At 35.2% G+C, this 17,190-nt stretch overlaps 1 protein-coding gene across 2 annotated transcripts in view; it reads left to right on the top strand.

Annotated features, from left to right (window-relative positions):
• LOC118017319 overlaps window positions 1-17,190 on the top strand; it is a 276,646-nt gene that overhangs the window by 66,940 nt on the left and 192,516 nt on the right. The window contains exon 3 of one of the 2 annotated variants that reach the window (XM_035015119.1): window positions 12,207-12,693. The exons of the other annotated variant lie outside the window; for it this stretch is intronic. Coding sequence (XP_034871010.1) covers window positions 12,207-12,322 — 116 coding nt within the window. The 3' untranslated portion in view covers window positions 12,323-12,693. Of the gene's footprint in view, window positions 1-12,206; window positions 12,694-17,190 lie in introns of those variants that run through there. 2 annotated transcript variants of the gene reach the window in all.

The raw sequence follows: 17,190 nt of genomic DNA, 5'->3' as shown, positions 1-17,190 counted from the left end.
TTTCATCCCAGTATTTAAAAATAGAATTCTGAATCTCATATGAGATGAATTGTGCCCTCTTAAGGAACAAATGTTTCTCAAAGACAGGAAAAATAGTAGGAGTCTGTTCAGCTTCTTCTGTTCAGACAGAATATGTACAGACATATTTAAGAGCTCAGAGAGTGAGTAAACATGGATCATCTTAGTTAAAGAAAAATGTTACTTTGCATCATGGTTTGAGACATGGTAACTGAAAGCCATTTGCATCTGAATATTGTTGTCTTTTCTAAACTTATTAAAGTAGTGATAAGTAAGACAGGGCGCCTGGGTGGCTCAGTTGGTTAAGCGACTGCCTTCGGCTCAGGTCATGATCCTGGAGTCCCTGGATCAAGTCCCGCATCTGGCTCCCTGCTCGGCGGGGAGTCTGCTTCTCCCTCTGACCCTCCCCCCTCTCATGTGCTCTCTGTCTCTCCCATTCTCTCTGTCTCAGATAAATAAATAAAATCTTTTTTTAAAAAAAAAGTAGTGATAAGTAAGACAAAACTAATGGGACAATCCCCTTTATGTTGAGAGTTTTTATAGGATGATCATATGATTCTTATTCCAAAATGAACTCTTGAATTAGAAAAGCAGGAGTAAGTATTGGGACCTATGCTTGTAGGTCTGTGATTGAGAATCACTTATTTGTAGGATGGCAAAGAAACAGATGAAACTGACCTGCACAGTTTTCATATTCAAGCAATTCTTCCTACCCAAACCTCCAAACATGCTCAACGTCAAGAGCAATTGTCAAGTATATTTAGGAGCTCAATGAGTATTTTCATGACATTGATGATCACGTGTCTTACTGTTACTGAACAGCGGCGCTGGTCTGGTTGCTGGCACAAGGAGGAACAACATGATATGGATTATGGGGATGAGTTACACGCCGTATGCTACACTGTGGACTGTGCAGGCATTATCTCATTTAATTCTCAGGTCCGTCTTTTGGTATTATCTTTATTTTACAGATGAGAAAACAGAGTTTCAGAAAAGTTAAGCAACTTGTCAAAGTCACATGACTAAACCGCAGCAAAACTGGGATTCAAAGCAAAGATTCTTACTTGAGAACCCATATTCTTAAGCACTGCACCCACGTTGAATAATCACTACATGTGATCTTGCTGTTTGGCTATCGGAACAAAACGTTTTTTCTTATTCTACATCCATAAAGAGTTTCTCTGGTTCATTTTGTTAGATATGCACATAGTATTTTATAAATTTGTTTCAAAGCTATTGACCTAGATTAATATTTTCCCTATGTTTTTGTATTTATGCAACAATCCAGATCACTTAAGGTAATGCCTACAAAAGCAATTTCAGAATGGTTAAGGACCATATAAATGGAAGGTCATGGTTTTATTACAATGGCCTCATAATTCCGAATTACTAAAAATGATTATTAGGCTAAATGTTTCCGTTTCCTCTTTCCTCTAGATATATTTCTTATTAAATAGGTCACCTATTTTATGAGAAAATTAATACCTATTGATTTGGCAATTGCAGAATGTCACTTAGTGTCACTAGATCCTGACTATCCAGGTATTTGAGGCATCTCTGCTTCCTCAGTCCTGGTGACACATTTTGTGTCCAACCCACTGCCACCCCCAGGATGCTAAAAGAGAAGAAACTTGCAGCCACTATTTACTAAAAATCCCATGCCTAATGTCAGATTTTCTAGTTTTTACCTAGTGGTCAGGCCTAAGGGATCGAGTCAACAAGTTGTGGAATGTAACAGAATTGGTTTAATTTAGTGAAGGCAAAGGAGAAAACAGAAAACAGAAGTGTGGTTAGTTTCATCCCTTTCTGGATGAATCCTTGTCCAGTCTCTTCCTCAATTTTCTGACTATTTCTTTCTCAAACGTGTCATGCACTTACCACATGTTAGAAACTTCAGGCAATAGACCTAGCCTCTTGAACTTCAGTTCAGCATTATTTTTGATGTTTATTATGGAAATGCTACATACCAATATGTATTAGTATATAATTAAAGTGTTTAGTCTTGTCATGTAATTTATGTACTCATCTCCTCAAAAATCCTAGAAAAGCAATAGGTTTGAGCCCTGTGATTCTCATTTGAGTTTACTTCACTTTATCTGGGGTTCTTCTATGATCTTGACACTTAGAACTCAAGAGAATGCTCTCATTAGAAGGTCTAGGGAATGCAGGCTGAAGCAATGCCATCTCTGTGCTCTGAAGACACAAGGCCCATTGATATGGTCTACAGGCTCATTAGCTGTTTTCAGGGTCACGCTGTGATTTCACCTGTGCCCTCCATTATCCTCTTCTGTGTTAAACAGTTGATAATTTTTTTTTCCTCCTAGGATTCCTTTACTTCATGTTACTAACAATTTTTCTATTTGTGGGCAAGAATGAAGGTCAATGTAGCGGATTTTCTCATTGCTTTCTGAAGCTACCAAGATAATGCCTCATTAGTAACATATTTAAGGTGTACTTATTTTCAGAATGTTTATTTTTACACAGTGAGAACCAGAGCTAATAATAAGGGAAACTATGTCAGTTATTATTTAATGATCACTTAACTCTGTGGGGCCGTAGAGAAGTGGTTAGGAGCACAGGAATCTCTGGCCATATGCCTGATCCTGAAACTAGGCTCCATTACTTACTACATACATAACCTTGGGCAAGTTCAGTAATTTCTCTGAGTCTCAATTTTATCATCTGTGTAATAGTACCTACCTTACAAGAGTTGAGGATTCTGTGCACTTTTGCAAAAGATGATAATTTAAGGATGGGCAAATTCATGGTCTCTCTTCTTCAGAGTGTAAAATGTAGTTGGGGAGTGTGAGTGAGTGTGTGTGTGTATGTTTAAATATTAAGATGGTATCATTCAGTGCTATATGGATATGTTCATGCTTATATAAATACTTTGTTTATTGACTCTACCTATTCTGTCAGTTTTTCTTTTATTTGACCGAGTTATCAAACTATGGTTTTAATATAATTATCAGGTTTATCTCATCAAATATTGGTTTCATTTTAAAAGTTTTTAAAAAACTGTATCATCTTTTAATTACACTGGTATGATTTTATAATTACAGGCAATTAAAAATATTTTGTTCCTTGATTCCACTTTTCCCTCCCTTACTAGTTGGATGTGTCAGGAAAAAAAAGTCCTAAGACATATGTAAATATGCATGAAACCACTTATTTTTATTTTTTTCAGAGCTCTGTGGTAGAGCTAATATTTAAGATCCTGATACCGTAGAATGACCAGTGGATAGCTTCCTAATCAGTGGCATTCTGTCCATAAGCTTAACTCACAGTCCAAATGTCTAATGCTCATCAATCAGATAATTGACACACATGGATTTTCCTATAGCAATCCCTATTGTGCTCAGGAAGAAAAAAATTGATTCTAATCTATTTAGAACCCTGTGTAAATTCTCTAAGCCTCACTTTTCTTATTATAAAATAGGGGTAATTATAATGACTACCAAGAAGAGTAGATTGTGTGGGTGAAGTAAGACCTGTGGAGTAGTGTTTTCTCTCTGTTCTGTAGACTCTGAAAAGCCCATTCAAGTGTGTGCTTAAATGTCAATAAGAGCAGTATGATTTCAATAAAATGCCAGCTCTGCGGAGACAATCTCTAGTATTATGTGTTCTAGATTAGAGAATAAGATTGCTTTTGTTTACATTTCAAATAAAAGCTCCCATTAATTTGACTGAATTGAGGGGATTGTTCATGCAACTTAATTAAATCAGATTGTTTTCTTATCTTAATCTGGGAATGATGACTGAGACTGAAGATTGGTGCATTTTAAAAAGAAGTACAAGAAACTCTCTCTCTCTTTTTCTGTGTGTGTGTGTGTGTGTGTCTTTCTGTCACTGTGTCTCTCTGTTTCTCTCTCTCTTAGGGGACATTAACATATTTGAATAGAGACGAGAATCAGAAAGGGTTTCTAATGATTGAGTTGGAGGGATGTTCAAAGGGATATAGATTTTTAGATGCGACAAATTGTCAGGAGTATCGTTAAGGTGAAGAGATGGTAATCTATACGCAGTATTATATTTGAACGACTGTGTGCCAATTTTGTGATGTTTTATGATTCCATCTTATCTCTTAAGGTTTGTTACTACTTCCTTCAGGCTCTTTTTACGTTTTTTTTCGTGGTGTCAATAGTGGGTTTGGCAATTAGATGAACTTTGTCATGATACCTTGTAGGTGTAGTTATTGCTTAAACTGTGTGTATAAAAAAACAAAGAAATTACACATTCTGTTTTGGGTATCTTATAGCAATGCTGTCTTTTTTTTTTTTTTTTAAGATTTTATTTATTTGAGAGAGAGAGAATGAGAGATAGCATGAGAGGGAAGAGGGTCAGAGGGAGAAGCAGGCTCCCCACCGAGCCGGGAGCCCAATGCGGGGCTCGATCCCAGGACCCCGGGATCATGACCTGAGTTGAAGGCAGATGCTTAACGACTGAGCCACCCAGGCACCCCGCAATGCTGTCTTTTAATAACTCCTGGGCCCTCTTGTCCTTTTAAACAGCAATTAGCTAACATTCTATTAAACATCACCAAAAATAGTCTTGGATGTCAGTGTCATTGTGTACTAGGATCTACTTAGTTTTTCAGTTCTTAAAAGTTCATTTTGCAATGGAGTTAAACTTTATCTTCACTGTCCTAGCCCTGATGATCTCAGATTCTTTCAAATTTCATTAAGTTTAATTTTTTACCTTTGTTATTTAATAATTGATTTTCTAGGATTGACTGACTTAGTTTTTAGCACTGTAGAAACATATGTTTTCACGAGGTACAGACTTTACTTGGAGTTTATTAAAGAAACCATACACACTGTTTCCCCAGGGACACTTCTAGTTCAGGCATGATAGCCCAGGGTAAATATTGAGGATGCCCCCTTTCATTTTCCATAGTGACCCATTTTAGGTTAGAAATTATGTGGCTACTCTATAATATAAAGTTAACTCCTGAATTTATTTTCAACAACAGATGTTCTAATTTGTTGTCTTCATAAGGTTATTTGTACTCGGCAGACCATGCAAATCGAGTTTTGGTTTTGAAAGTACGGTTGCAATAGTGATAGGTAATTTTGTTAACATGTGTTAGACACTCAATGAGTAATTGCTGAATTAAACTCTCTCATTTAAACATCAGATTTCATTAGTATGCTGGTCTCTATTAAAATCAGGAAGGAGTCCAGAATGTTAATTCTTTTGACAAATATTGTTTAAGCACTATTTCTGTGCCAATCTGCTATAAGCAGCGAAGGACATAGCAGTAAAGCAAATAGACAAAATCCTATGCTTTCATGAAGTTTTGTTCTAGTATTCCTTTATATGGTAATAATATTTATTTATTAAGTTACATTGATGAGGTTTTGCTCTCTTATACAAATTGCTTTGAGAAATGGAAAGCATTATTTAAAACCCGGCCCATTCTTAATAAGAGGGTTCCATGATGGAGGTAATTTCAGACCATAAATTTTCTTTCACTCAATAGCTTACCTGACGTCTTAGGCCCTCCTGGAGTTGATGGTGCCACTTGCCCATGACTTTTATGTGACAATTTAATAAAGAAGAAACACAGAAAATCAAATTCCTGCTTGTCTTGATATCTTCCGTGTTCTAGTCAATATGTAAGGGCATGTGGAAAACTTATTACTTCATTTGTCTTTGAAAACTTTTATTTTTCCTTACTGGGAGGGATGGGTTTTTGTCATTTTCTACCAACATATATAATTCATCTTTTAAAATGTACCCCGGAGCTTCTCAAATGATTTCTCTCTTTGGAAAAGCACCTTCTCTTGTTATTTAGTTCTTTATAAAGCCCATGAATATTTTAAAATTTTATTGACTTATGGGCATAAAAGAAATAATCAGCAATTTATATACCAAATAGACATCCTTATTCAAAATGAGAATAATTGTATCATAAAATAAGAACGATTTAACATTTGAAATAGAATAAAATGATCTAGTTTCATTCCCTTATTTTTCAAATAGGCACAGGAAGTATGGAAAAGAAATGGTATTTGACTTGCCTAAGTTCACAGAATATTTTGTAGCAGACTCAGAAAAAGAACCAAGATTTTTTTTTAAATGTTGCTTTTTAGAAAGAATTCTGACTACACAAGTGATACTTTATCTATTATAAATTTGAAAAATTCAAGAAGGATATGGAAGAAAATTATAATGTCTAGTTAACTTACTCTATATGTTACCATGGTTACATAAACTCTATTTAAAAATATACACATCTTTTGAATAATATTGAAGTTTCACTTTATTAGCAATTGTATATCTTACTTTTAAACACTAAGAGGCACATAATATTATGTGGTATCATATGAGGGATGTACATTTGTATTAAAGATGAAGGAGGGAGTAGCTTATAAGATAGATATAGGGAAAAAACCCTAGATTTTTGAATTACAAATTTACAAATTATAATGAGATGAAATAGGATACATGTATAATAGAAAACTTCAATGTCATTTGATAAAAACATTTGTCTGTGTCAAATTCAGGTGAGATATATCAAAGTGACAATGCTATTCTAGATTTGGATACCCCATCTCATTCCTGGAGAGTAGCATCTTTTCCACATGCATTTTGGATTATATTTTCTCTTAAATCCTCAAGGACCTTACTTCACTGATGATCCTTTTTTCTCCTGTATCATCTCCCTTCAACCAACTCTTTCCTCCCAGAACTCAAAAATCCCCAACGTTCCCCCATCATTAACAGACAAAACAACAACCACCACCTGCCATAAACCTGTTTGTTCTTTCTCTCTCACTCATCCATCCTATTGCTGAATGACAGGAAAGCTGGAGATACACTCAAACTTACTGGGGACTAGTAGTGTGACTTCTCTGCAGGTCAGAGAGTTGATAGTTTTAGGCCTTTTTTTTTTTTTTTTAAAGAATTTATTTATTTATTTAGAGAGAAAGAGGGAGCATACGTGTGTGCAAGTGGGAGGAGGAGCAGAGGGAGAGGGAGAAAGAATCCCAAGCAGACTGTGCACTGAGTGTGGAGCCCATTGTGGGGCTTGATCTCACAACCCCGAGATCATGACCTGAACTGAAATTAGGAGTCAGGTGCTTGACCAATTGAGCCACCCAGGCGCCGCAGTTTTATGCTTTATAAAACATAAAATAATTTAAAAAATGATACTTTTATTAAATGATTTGTGATGTCTCTTTCACCATTAAAATTAAGTGACTCTAAAGGAGAGGAGAGAAAATATCCCTCAGAAGTTACATTTTCATTATTATTTTGAGGGAGTTCAAGACTATTTCTAAATCTGTATTTGACATGATATAATTACAGCTTACAGCTATGATCTCATTTCCATTGATTTACTTTGGGATTCTATACTGATGCATGCTTCTAATAATACAAGGAAGATAGTAAAGTCAAATTATTTTAAATAAGGATCAAGGAAATAATCTCTTTTTAAATGAAATAAGCTCTTGGTGCTATTGAACAAGACCACCTGACTTGAAGTCTACTAGACTTGAAGTTATCCAAGATTATTTGAATGAGAACAGGAATCAAAAGATGCCACTAGCCATTTGTGTGACGTTAGAAAACCAATGTTTGGGATGCCTGTGTGGCTCAGTCGCTTAAGCATCTGCCTTCGGCCCAGGTCATGATCCCAGGATCCTGGGATCGAGTCCTGCACTGGGCTCCCTGCTCAGTGGGGAGCCTGCTTCTCCTGTCTGCCACTCCCCCTGCTTGTTCTCTCTCTCTCTCTCTGACAAATAAATAAAATAAATTAAAAAAAAAAAAAAGAGGGCGCCTGGGTGGCTCAGTTGGTTAAGCGACTGCCTTCGGCTCAGGTCATGATCCTGGAGTCCCTGGATCGAGTCCTGCATTGGGCTCCCTGCTCGGCAGGGAGTCTGCTTCTCCCTCTGACCCTCCCCCCTCTCATGTGCTCTCTCTTTCTCATTCTCTCTCTCAAATAAATAAATAAAATCTTTAAAAAAAAAAAAAGAAAACCAATGTTTATTGGTATATCAGTTTATAGAATGATGGACATGGGGTCAGATAAGGTCTTACCTGACATTATTTTTTTCTTTTTCAAAGTGAAATCCTTTCTTCAAATGAAATTGAGTCAGTAGCTCAACATTTAGAATATGTAATACTGTAACTGCCCTGGTTGGATTAGGGGTGGGACCTCAGAGCCTTAGCTTTCTGCCCCCTCCTCCACTTCAGGTGGTGCCCTTGTCTTGATGACAGTCTCAGAGCTCCATGAGACTGAAGCCACAAGTAGATAATCACTTAGGTTCTGTAGGATTTGAAATTAGACTTATTTTTTGGTTTTGTTTTTGCTTTAGATTTTCTCAGCCTCTCATCAATAAATGGAAATTAAATCTCCACTAGATGGCAGTAGATCAAATCTTTGTTCTAAAAGTTTCAGTCGACAATCTTGGGTTCAATACTTAAGCACATTTGGATTACTTACAAAACTTTCAGAAGAATTCTGTTTTCTCATATTCCACACTTTAAAATACTTTACCAGCCTCTTAATTTATTCTCACTTTCCATCCTGTTTTTAAGCCATTGTGGATTTACTGGTTAGTCCTAACAGTATGATGTCTGGTAAAATACTACTTGCTCTGGTTGTGGGAATTGTTTAAGAATTGGATAATATTCAAATGAATACATTTATCTAAGCATCTAAATTTATTAGTAATACCCACTTGATTTTCTAGCTTTATTAGAAGCCTAATCTTTAACCCAAAGGTGATGGTGACCTGGTTCCTCATCTTTCTTACCCTATCACCTACCCATTTCCAGAGCACTGAAATTCCAATGATTATGGCAGTCTGCTTTGTGTTGCATATTAACGTTGCAAGGAAGAGATGCTTTTAGGTAATATTAGGTGATGGAAGTTCATGGTAAGGATAACCAGGGAAGCGAGGTAAATCAGGAGACTGCTTCAGTACTTCCAAGTTTGAGTATATAGCAGCCTCATGGAGGGACGAAACAGCTCCTTTCTTCAGGATTCAGCAGGTTTCCAGGGCCAACAGCTCTGGTAACTTCCTGGCAACACTGAGCCCTTGGAAGCTAGCCCCTGTTTGTCTTTTTTGGCATGACTTATTTACACTTTCAAGAGAGAGGAACTGGTTGAGTCGATTTGTTGTAATGTTACATAGATCATCCTTTATGGGCAGTCTCAGACTACATTTCCATAAAGCTGGTTGGATCCCTTTGGAGGCAGTTTATGCCTAAAAAGGTCAAGGGAAAAGATCAAAGTTTTTGCCTGTTTCCAGGTGAAATTAATAATAGGTCCCCATTTTACTCTAGAATTTTCCTAATTAGGATGATAAATTACATTATTACCTGAATACATAGTCATCTTTGCCTTGAGCACTAATTTCTGCTCTTCAGGCCAAGGTCATGTGGCACAAGATTAGCTAATTGGAAAAGTATTGCCTGAAGTCACTTTCTCAGGAAAAAGTTGTGGGGCGCAGACATTTAGAGTTGTATGGACTGCCAATTATGTAGTCCTTAGAATAAAGAAAAAAGAATTTAAAGAAAAAAGCTAACTTTAAATTCAAGTTCCTACCTTATTAGTTCAATTTTATCCACTAGATACAGTCTTTCTTTAATGCATTGTGGAAAAGAGAATATGATTTTCATTAATAAGGATATTGTAAAGCTAGAAAAGAATTTAAATGGCTTTCCTGTATTACATTATAAATATTAGAGAAAATTCCAAAATTAGAGCTCCAAAGATGGTTCACTCACAATTTCTTATGCATAAATGGTAGATTGAGTCTTTTAATTATCATTCAATAATGATTCACATCACTACTTAAATGTATGGGAAGTAGTTATCTTTCCATCCAAGTCATTACCCAAAATTCTCTCAAATAATCATATCTTTAGATCTTTAAATACTCTTTTCTCCACATTAGTCCTCTATTATTTTAATTGAATGCAGTTAATATAGCAAATCATAGATTGTAAAACCTTTTTTCTTTTACCCTCAGAACAGGTTGATAATGAGCAAATATTAAGTGACTGTTTGAAATGTTTCCCCCAAAGAGATTGAGTAGTACTGTTTTTCAAAATGTAAAGGTTTTTGTTTTGTTTTGTTTTAGAGTGAACGGTGATGAGCTTTTTGCCCACCTCTAAGTAGAATACTCGAAAGAAAGATTTAATTATAATTTGAGGCATTTTGTTTAGAATAATTTCATGAATCCTGCTATCAGGGTGTGCTCTTAAAGACATTTGTGCAAAGCCTTTCCTCTGCAAATCATTTATTTCACTTACGGTATTTTGGACAGCATCCTGCTAAGTTGGGGGGCAGTGAACATTACGGCCGCACTACTTTGAATAGAGAAAGCATAGAAGGGCCCCTCATTTGGTTGAAAATCTCCTATGGCTCTGTGAAGGTCACACTTCTGTTTACCAAATCCCATTTCATTTTTCTCCTCTAGAGTACAAAGAAAGTGGGGATTTCTTAGCTCTAGAAATTGGGTGGCATCCTATAATAGTTCTGGCTAATGAATGTGATCAGAAGTCATCGAGTCTTATACGCAAACTGAATCATGAAACACCACATCAAAAAAATATTTTATACTAAAAAAATAATAATCATGATGATCAATATTCATTATAAAGAAAAATGCCCACGAGTTGTATTGAGGTGGAAGAGCCCCAAGGCTGAAATAACCAGGATTCCCAAGACTCTGCTTATAAAGGAGCTATACTGAAGTGAAATAGAAAGAAAATATTCTGAGTACTAAGTGAAGAGGAAATATTTTCTGCCATAAGTCACTGATATTTCAGGGCTCATTTGCTCCCATAGGGTAATCTGGCCCTTCTTGACTAATATAGAGTAAATATGACATTGAGTTTTATAATTTAATTTAACATTCTGACTTAGTTTAGTCCTTGCCATACGTCAGATGCTCTCCAGCAAGTCCTGAGTGAGATAGGTTATTGTTTAAAAGTAGAAAAGACTTGAAATTAGTCTATTATACAAATAATTTTTAATTTGACTAAAATTTGGAAAATTTCCAGAACCTATAGAATTATTTTAGCCACCAAATATAATCTGTAGGAATTTTTATAAGAAGAGAAGGAAAAATCTGTAATATTTTACAGTTTGTGGTTTAAAAGATCAATATAGAATTTTATAGTTCTCAGTTTTTATTTTTAAAGTAACAGTGTTGTGTAACTAGAAAACCAATTAAGTTTCTATGACACATGAGCTCTTTCAGCCTAAGAACATAAAAGCGTTCACCTTATAGAAATGGCTGTTATATCCTGGTTTGCTTCGGGCAGTCTCCGTTTTTGCACATTGTCTGGTCATTTATAAAAAATTCCCTTTCATTCAAAGATTGGGTGGAATTGGACAATACATTGTATCATATAACCATGGGGCCAGACTGATCGGTGAGAGTTTGGAAGACATGTATTGTATATAGCTAGATTTCCTTTCTCAGTTCTGGGGAATATATCACCGCATGAAAATAACATTATATGGAGATGTTAGATGCCCAGGCCAGCCCACAAAAGATTTTAAAATCCAAAACTGAGCTACACGATAGTGATTAGTAGATGTAAAATTAAAATTTATAGGTTTTTGTGGATTGGCGCAGCTTCCTAATCATCATGTATATAAAATATTACATCAAATGGAAAATGTGGTCTAGTTTCCAGTTACCAAGGAATTTTAGAAATAGTTCCTTTTTCATTTGGGCATAAACAGTGGTTTTTAAATGTAGCTTTTGTTATTAGTAATATTAATTTTTTATTTTTTATTTGGAAATTTGAAGATACCAAAAGTAGGTAATAGCATATTAAACCACCATGTAGCTATTACCTTAATCCAAGCAACTATCTGCCAATGGTCAGTTCCATCCTATCCATACTTCCATCTAATTTTTTCCTCCCATATTATTTTGATGTAAATCCAGACATCCTATTATTTCATCCTTACACATTTTAGCATTAATCTCCAAATGAAAAGTATGCTTTGATAAATGTACTATTATGTTCTTTCCATATAATAATGTATGTTTAACAAAAACTTGTCAAAATAAGTTTGGGTGGAAGTTTAACATGCTGGCATTTAGCCACATTAAATGGATACTATCTCTTGGAATAACAGTCTCCCCATTTCACCTTTATCAGAACAAATTACCTTTAAACATTCCAAAAGTAAACTCTAAATTTCCCTTTAGACAATTTAGAAGTATATGTACACACTCCAATCCAGAGATCAAGGAGCCGTGAAGATATGTTCTGCAGCTGTCTCCTTTTGAAGTTCTTTGCTCTGACACTTCAGATAACAATATAACTCCGGTTTCCAGAGAACGAACAGCCTGCTCTTCAAAGAAGAGGGGAATATCTTACGTTGACAGGTTAACTTCAAGAAAGGTAATCCTAATAAATAGAACTTGTGGAGCCAGTGTTAGGACTAAAAAAATGCTTTTTATTGGCTTGTTTGTTGAGACTAGGGAGAAGCAAGCATGTTAAACAAACCTTATTTTCTTTGTGCAAAAGTCATTCCTGTATGATCTTTTAATATACTCTGCAGGATTTGTAGGAAAGGAGAAGGATTCCCTTTCTGTTTCATACTTCAGAAGGTAATTAAATCACATCTCTGATTTGATTAGGAAGAGAAAGCCAAATGAATTTTTTAAAAAAATCATCGAATATGTAATTAAAGAAAAAAGGGAGAGAATTGATTTCTTTGGTACTGAATTATTTTTAGTAAAATTGGAGAAATTAGGTAGGTTGCAACAGTTTGTTTATATATTGTACCAATTTCCTTGAATTCATATATATGTTTTGTTCATATTAAATGATATAATTAAGAAGATAGATCTAGTGCTGCTTATTTGTGGGGGCCATCAGAAATAGGGTTTCTCTTAATGGGATTGTTGGCTGTTCTTTTTTTTTTTTCTTGTATCAGTGATATGTAGTTGTCATTTAATTTAATTTAAGCATTTGATTTAGATTCCAATGTAGATATAGACAGCATATTAAAAGGAATAGTCATGTTTCTGCCATTTAATAGAGTGGTATATATATAGATACATATCTACCATATAACCTTAATTTCCTAGTTATGTAATGATATTTATAACATTTAACCTGTAAAGATACTATAAGGGTTAAATGGGATCATTTATGTATAAACATTATTTATGATTTAAAAAAAATCAGCTTTATTTTTGTGTGTGTATAATAAAATACTAAAATTTTACGTGTACAGGTTGCTGTTTTGAAAAATCCATACAGTCATAAAACCATCACCATAGTCATGATAGAGAACATTTCCTTCACCTCCAAAAGTTTCCTTGTGTTCCTTTGTAGCCAGCAGCCTCCGCTCATCTTCACTTCTTTCAACCATTGATTTACATTCTGTATTACAGTTTTGCATTTTCTGGAATTTCATATAAATGGAATCATACAGTATATAGTAATTTATATCTGGCTTTTAAAATTCAACATAGTGCTTTTGAGACCATCCACATCATTGAGGGTACCAGTAGTTCATTCCTAATTATTGTCAAGCTGTATTCTATATTAAATGAATATACCATCATTTGATTGACATTTGGATTATTTCCAGTTTGGGGCAATTAAAAATAAAGCTTCTGTGAATATTCAAGTACAAGTCTTTTTGTGGATATAGTTTTTATTTGTCATAGGTAAATGTAAATGTATTGAAATGGCATTGCTGGGTTGTATGGTAAATACATCATTAACTTTTTTTTTTTTTAAGATTTTATTTATTTATTTGAGACAGAGAGAATGAGAGAGAAAGAGCACATGGTGGGGGGGAGGGTCAGAGGGAGAAGCAGGCTCCCTGCCGAGCAGGGAGCCCGATGCGGGACTCGATCCAGGGACTCCAGGATCATGACCTGAGCCGAAGGCAGTCACTTAATCAACTGAGCCACCCAGGCGCCCCATCATTAACTTTTTAAGTAACCCATTTCCCTTCATGTGTTTTAGAGTTCTGTTGTCAGGCTATTCATATTTAGGTTTTTTTATATGTGCTGATGAATTGATCCCTTTATCAATATGAATGCCATTCTTTAAATAACATTCCTTATCATAAACTCTATTCTGTCTGATATAAATACAGACACCCTAGCTTTAAAAATTTTGTTTGGTTGGCATGTTTATTTTAATCATTTTACTTTTAAACTATGTGTGTCTTATATTTAAAGTAGGTTTCTTCTAGACAATATCATAGTTGGGTCTTGCTTTTTGATTCTATCTCACAATCCCTGTTTTTGCCTTACTTTTTTTTAAAGATTTATTTATTATTTTAGAGAGAGAAAGAGAGAGAGAGAGAGCACCACCCGGGTGCCTCTGTTTTTTCATTACTTTTAATTAAAGTGTTCAGAAAATTTACAATTAATATAATTTTGGTATAGTTGGATTTACATCTATAATGTTGCTATTTTTTCTACTTGTCCCATCTGTTTTTTTGTTCCTTTATTTCCTTTCGCTCTCCTTCTTTTAGGTTGAGTAATTTTTAAAAATTATTTTTATTTTCACTATTGGCTTTATTTCTGTTTTAATTGTTATTGGTTGCCCTAGAGTTTATAATATACGTCTTTACTGTACAATTTCAATTAATATTATATCAGTTCATGTGCATAGGAAGAACCTTATAATAATACACTTCTATTCTCTAACAGTGTACTTCTGTTCCCCAGTATTCTCTTCCTTTGTACTATTTGTGTGGAACATTTTATTTCTCTGTATGCTATAAACAACACAATATATTTTTAAAGCATTAAATTACTTTTTATGATAAAAGTGTTTATATTTACCCACTTCATTGCCATTTCCATTGATTTTCATTCCTTTGTGCAGACACAGATTTTTTTTTTTTTTTTTTTTTTTTTTTTCTGGTATGATTGTCTTTCTGCCTAGAGGACATCCTTTGACATTTCACCACAGTTCTGTTAGTGATTAATTCCCTCTGGGGTTGTTTCTCTAAAAGAGTCTTAAGTTTACCTCCATTTTGAGCACACTTCCTCTGGGTAAAGAATTACAGGTAGAAATTCTTTTTCCCATTCAGAACTTTTATATTTCTCTCTATTATGTTTGGTTGAAATAATTTTTTAGCAGAAGTCTGCCGTAATTCTTATCTTTATTCCTCTGTATGTTATGTGTATTTATTCTATGGCTGCTTTTAAGATTTTCACTTTATTGGTGATTTTCAGTGATGTGATTTTGTTACACTAATTGTGTTTTTCTTTACTTTTATTCCACTTGAGATTTGTTGAGGTTTCAGAATCTATGATTTGATGAATTTTATCAAATTCAGAAAAATTTGGCCTTTATTTCTTCAAACTATATTTTCTGTTCCCTCTGTCTCTTCTCCTTCTGGGACTACAGTTACATATAAGGTAGACTACATGGGGCACCTGGGTGGCTCAGTCGTTAGGCACCTGCCTTCAGCTCAGGTCATGATTCCAGGGTCCTGGGATCGAGTCCTGCATTGGGCTCCCTGCTCAGCGGGAAGCCTGCTTCTCCCTCTCCCACTCCCCCAGCTTGTGTTCCCTCTCTTGCTGTGTCTCTCTGTCAAATAAATAAATAAAATCTTAAAAAAAATAAGGTAGAGTACATCACATTTTCTCACAGGTCACTTCTCTGTTCATTGACTTTTAAAAAATATATTTATTTATTTTGAGAGAGAATTCATTATATGGAGAGAGAGAACGTGCGCACACGTGTGCATGTGCAAGTAAGCGGAGGGGCAGAGGCACTGGGAGAGGGAGAGAGAGAATCCCTAGCTGACTCCCCATTGAACTTGGAGCTTGACATAGGGCTTGACACAAGGCTTGATCTCAGGACCTTGAGATCATGACCTGGGCCAAAATCAGGAATCCCATGCTCAACCAACTGAGTCACTCAGGTGTCCCTTCAATGACTTTTTAAAAAGTCTTTTTCCTCTCTGTGCTTCACTTTGTATAGTCTCCATTGCTATGTCTTCAAATTCACTGACTTTTTTCTTCTGTGGCGTATAATATGCTGTTAATTATACCCAGTGAATTTTCATTTCAGATATAGTATTTTCCATCTCTGGAAGTCTCATTCATGTCTTTTAAAAATCTTTTCCATTTCTCTTGTTATAAGGCTTCTATTTTCCTTTCCTTTCCTTTCCTTTCCTTTTTTCTTTCTTTCTTTCTTTCTTTCTTTCTTTCTTTCTTTCTTTCTTTCTTTCTTTCTTTCTTTATCTTTCCTTCTCTTTCTCTTTTTTTAAAAATTTTTATTTACATATAATGTATTATTTGTTTCAGGGGTACAGGTCTGTAATTAAATCAGTCTTACACAATTCACAGCACATATCCTCCCCAATGTCCATCAACCAGCCACCCCATCCCTCCCACCCCCCTCCACTCCAGCAACCCTCAGTTTGTTTCCTGAGATTAAGAGTCTCTTATGGTTTGTCTCCCTCTCTGGTTTCATCTTGTTTCATTTTTCCCTCCCTTCCCCTACGATCCTCTGTCTTGTTTCTCAAAATTCTCATATCAGTGAGATCATATGGTATCTTTCTCTGATTGACTTATTTTGCTTAGCATAATACCCTCTAGTTCCATCCACATTGTTGCAAATGGCAAGATTTCATTTTTTGATGGCTGTATAATATTCCATTGTATACATATATACCACATCTTTATCCATTCATCTGTTGATGGACATCTAGGCTCTTTCCATAGTTAAGCTATTGTGGACATTGCTGCTATAAACATTGGGGTGCAAGTGCCCCTTCAGATCACTACATTTGTATCTTTGGGGTAAATACCCAGTAGTGCAATTGTTGGGTCATAGGGTAGCTCTATTTTCAACTTTTTGAGGAACCTCCATACTGTTTTCCAGAGTGTCTGCATCAACTTGCATTCCCACCAACAGTGTAGGGGGAAGACATGAACAGACATTTCTGCAAAGAAGACATCCAAATGGCCAACAGACACATGAAAAAGTGCTCAACATCACTCAGCATCAGGGAAATACAAATCAAAACTTATATGAGGTACCACCTAACACCAGTCAGAATGGCTAAAATTAACAAGTCATGAAATGACAGATGTTGGTGAGGATGAAGAGAAAAGGGATCTTTCTTTTTCTTTCTTTCTTTCTTTCTTTCTTTCTTTCTTTCTTTCTTTCTTTCTTTCTTTCTTTCTTTCTTTCTTTCTT

This window comes from Mirounga leonina, unplaced genomic scaffold (genome assembly GCF_011800145.1).
Source record: "Mirounga leonina isolate KUSES-001 unplaced genomic scaffold, KU_Mleo_1.0 Mir_169, whole genome shotgun sequence".
Lineage (NCBI taxonomy): Eukaryota > Metazoa > Chordata > Mammalia > Carnivora > Phocidae > Mirounga > Mirounga leonina.
The sequence above is the reverse complement of the archived record's forward strand: the minus strand, read 5'-3'. Positions and strand labels throughout refer to the sequence as shown.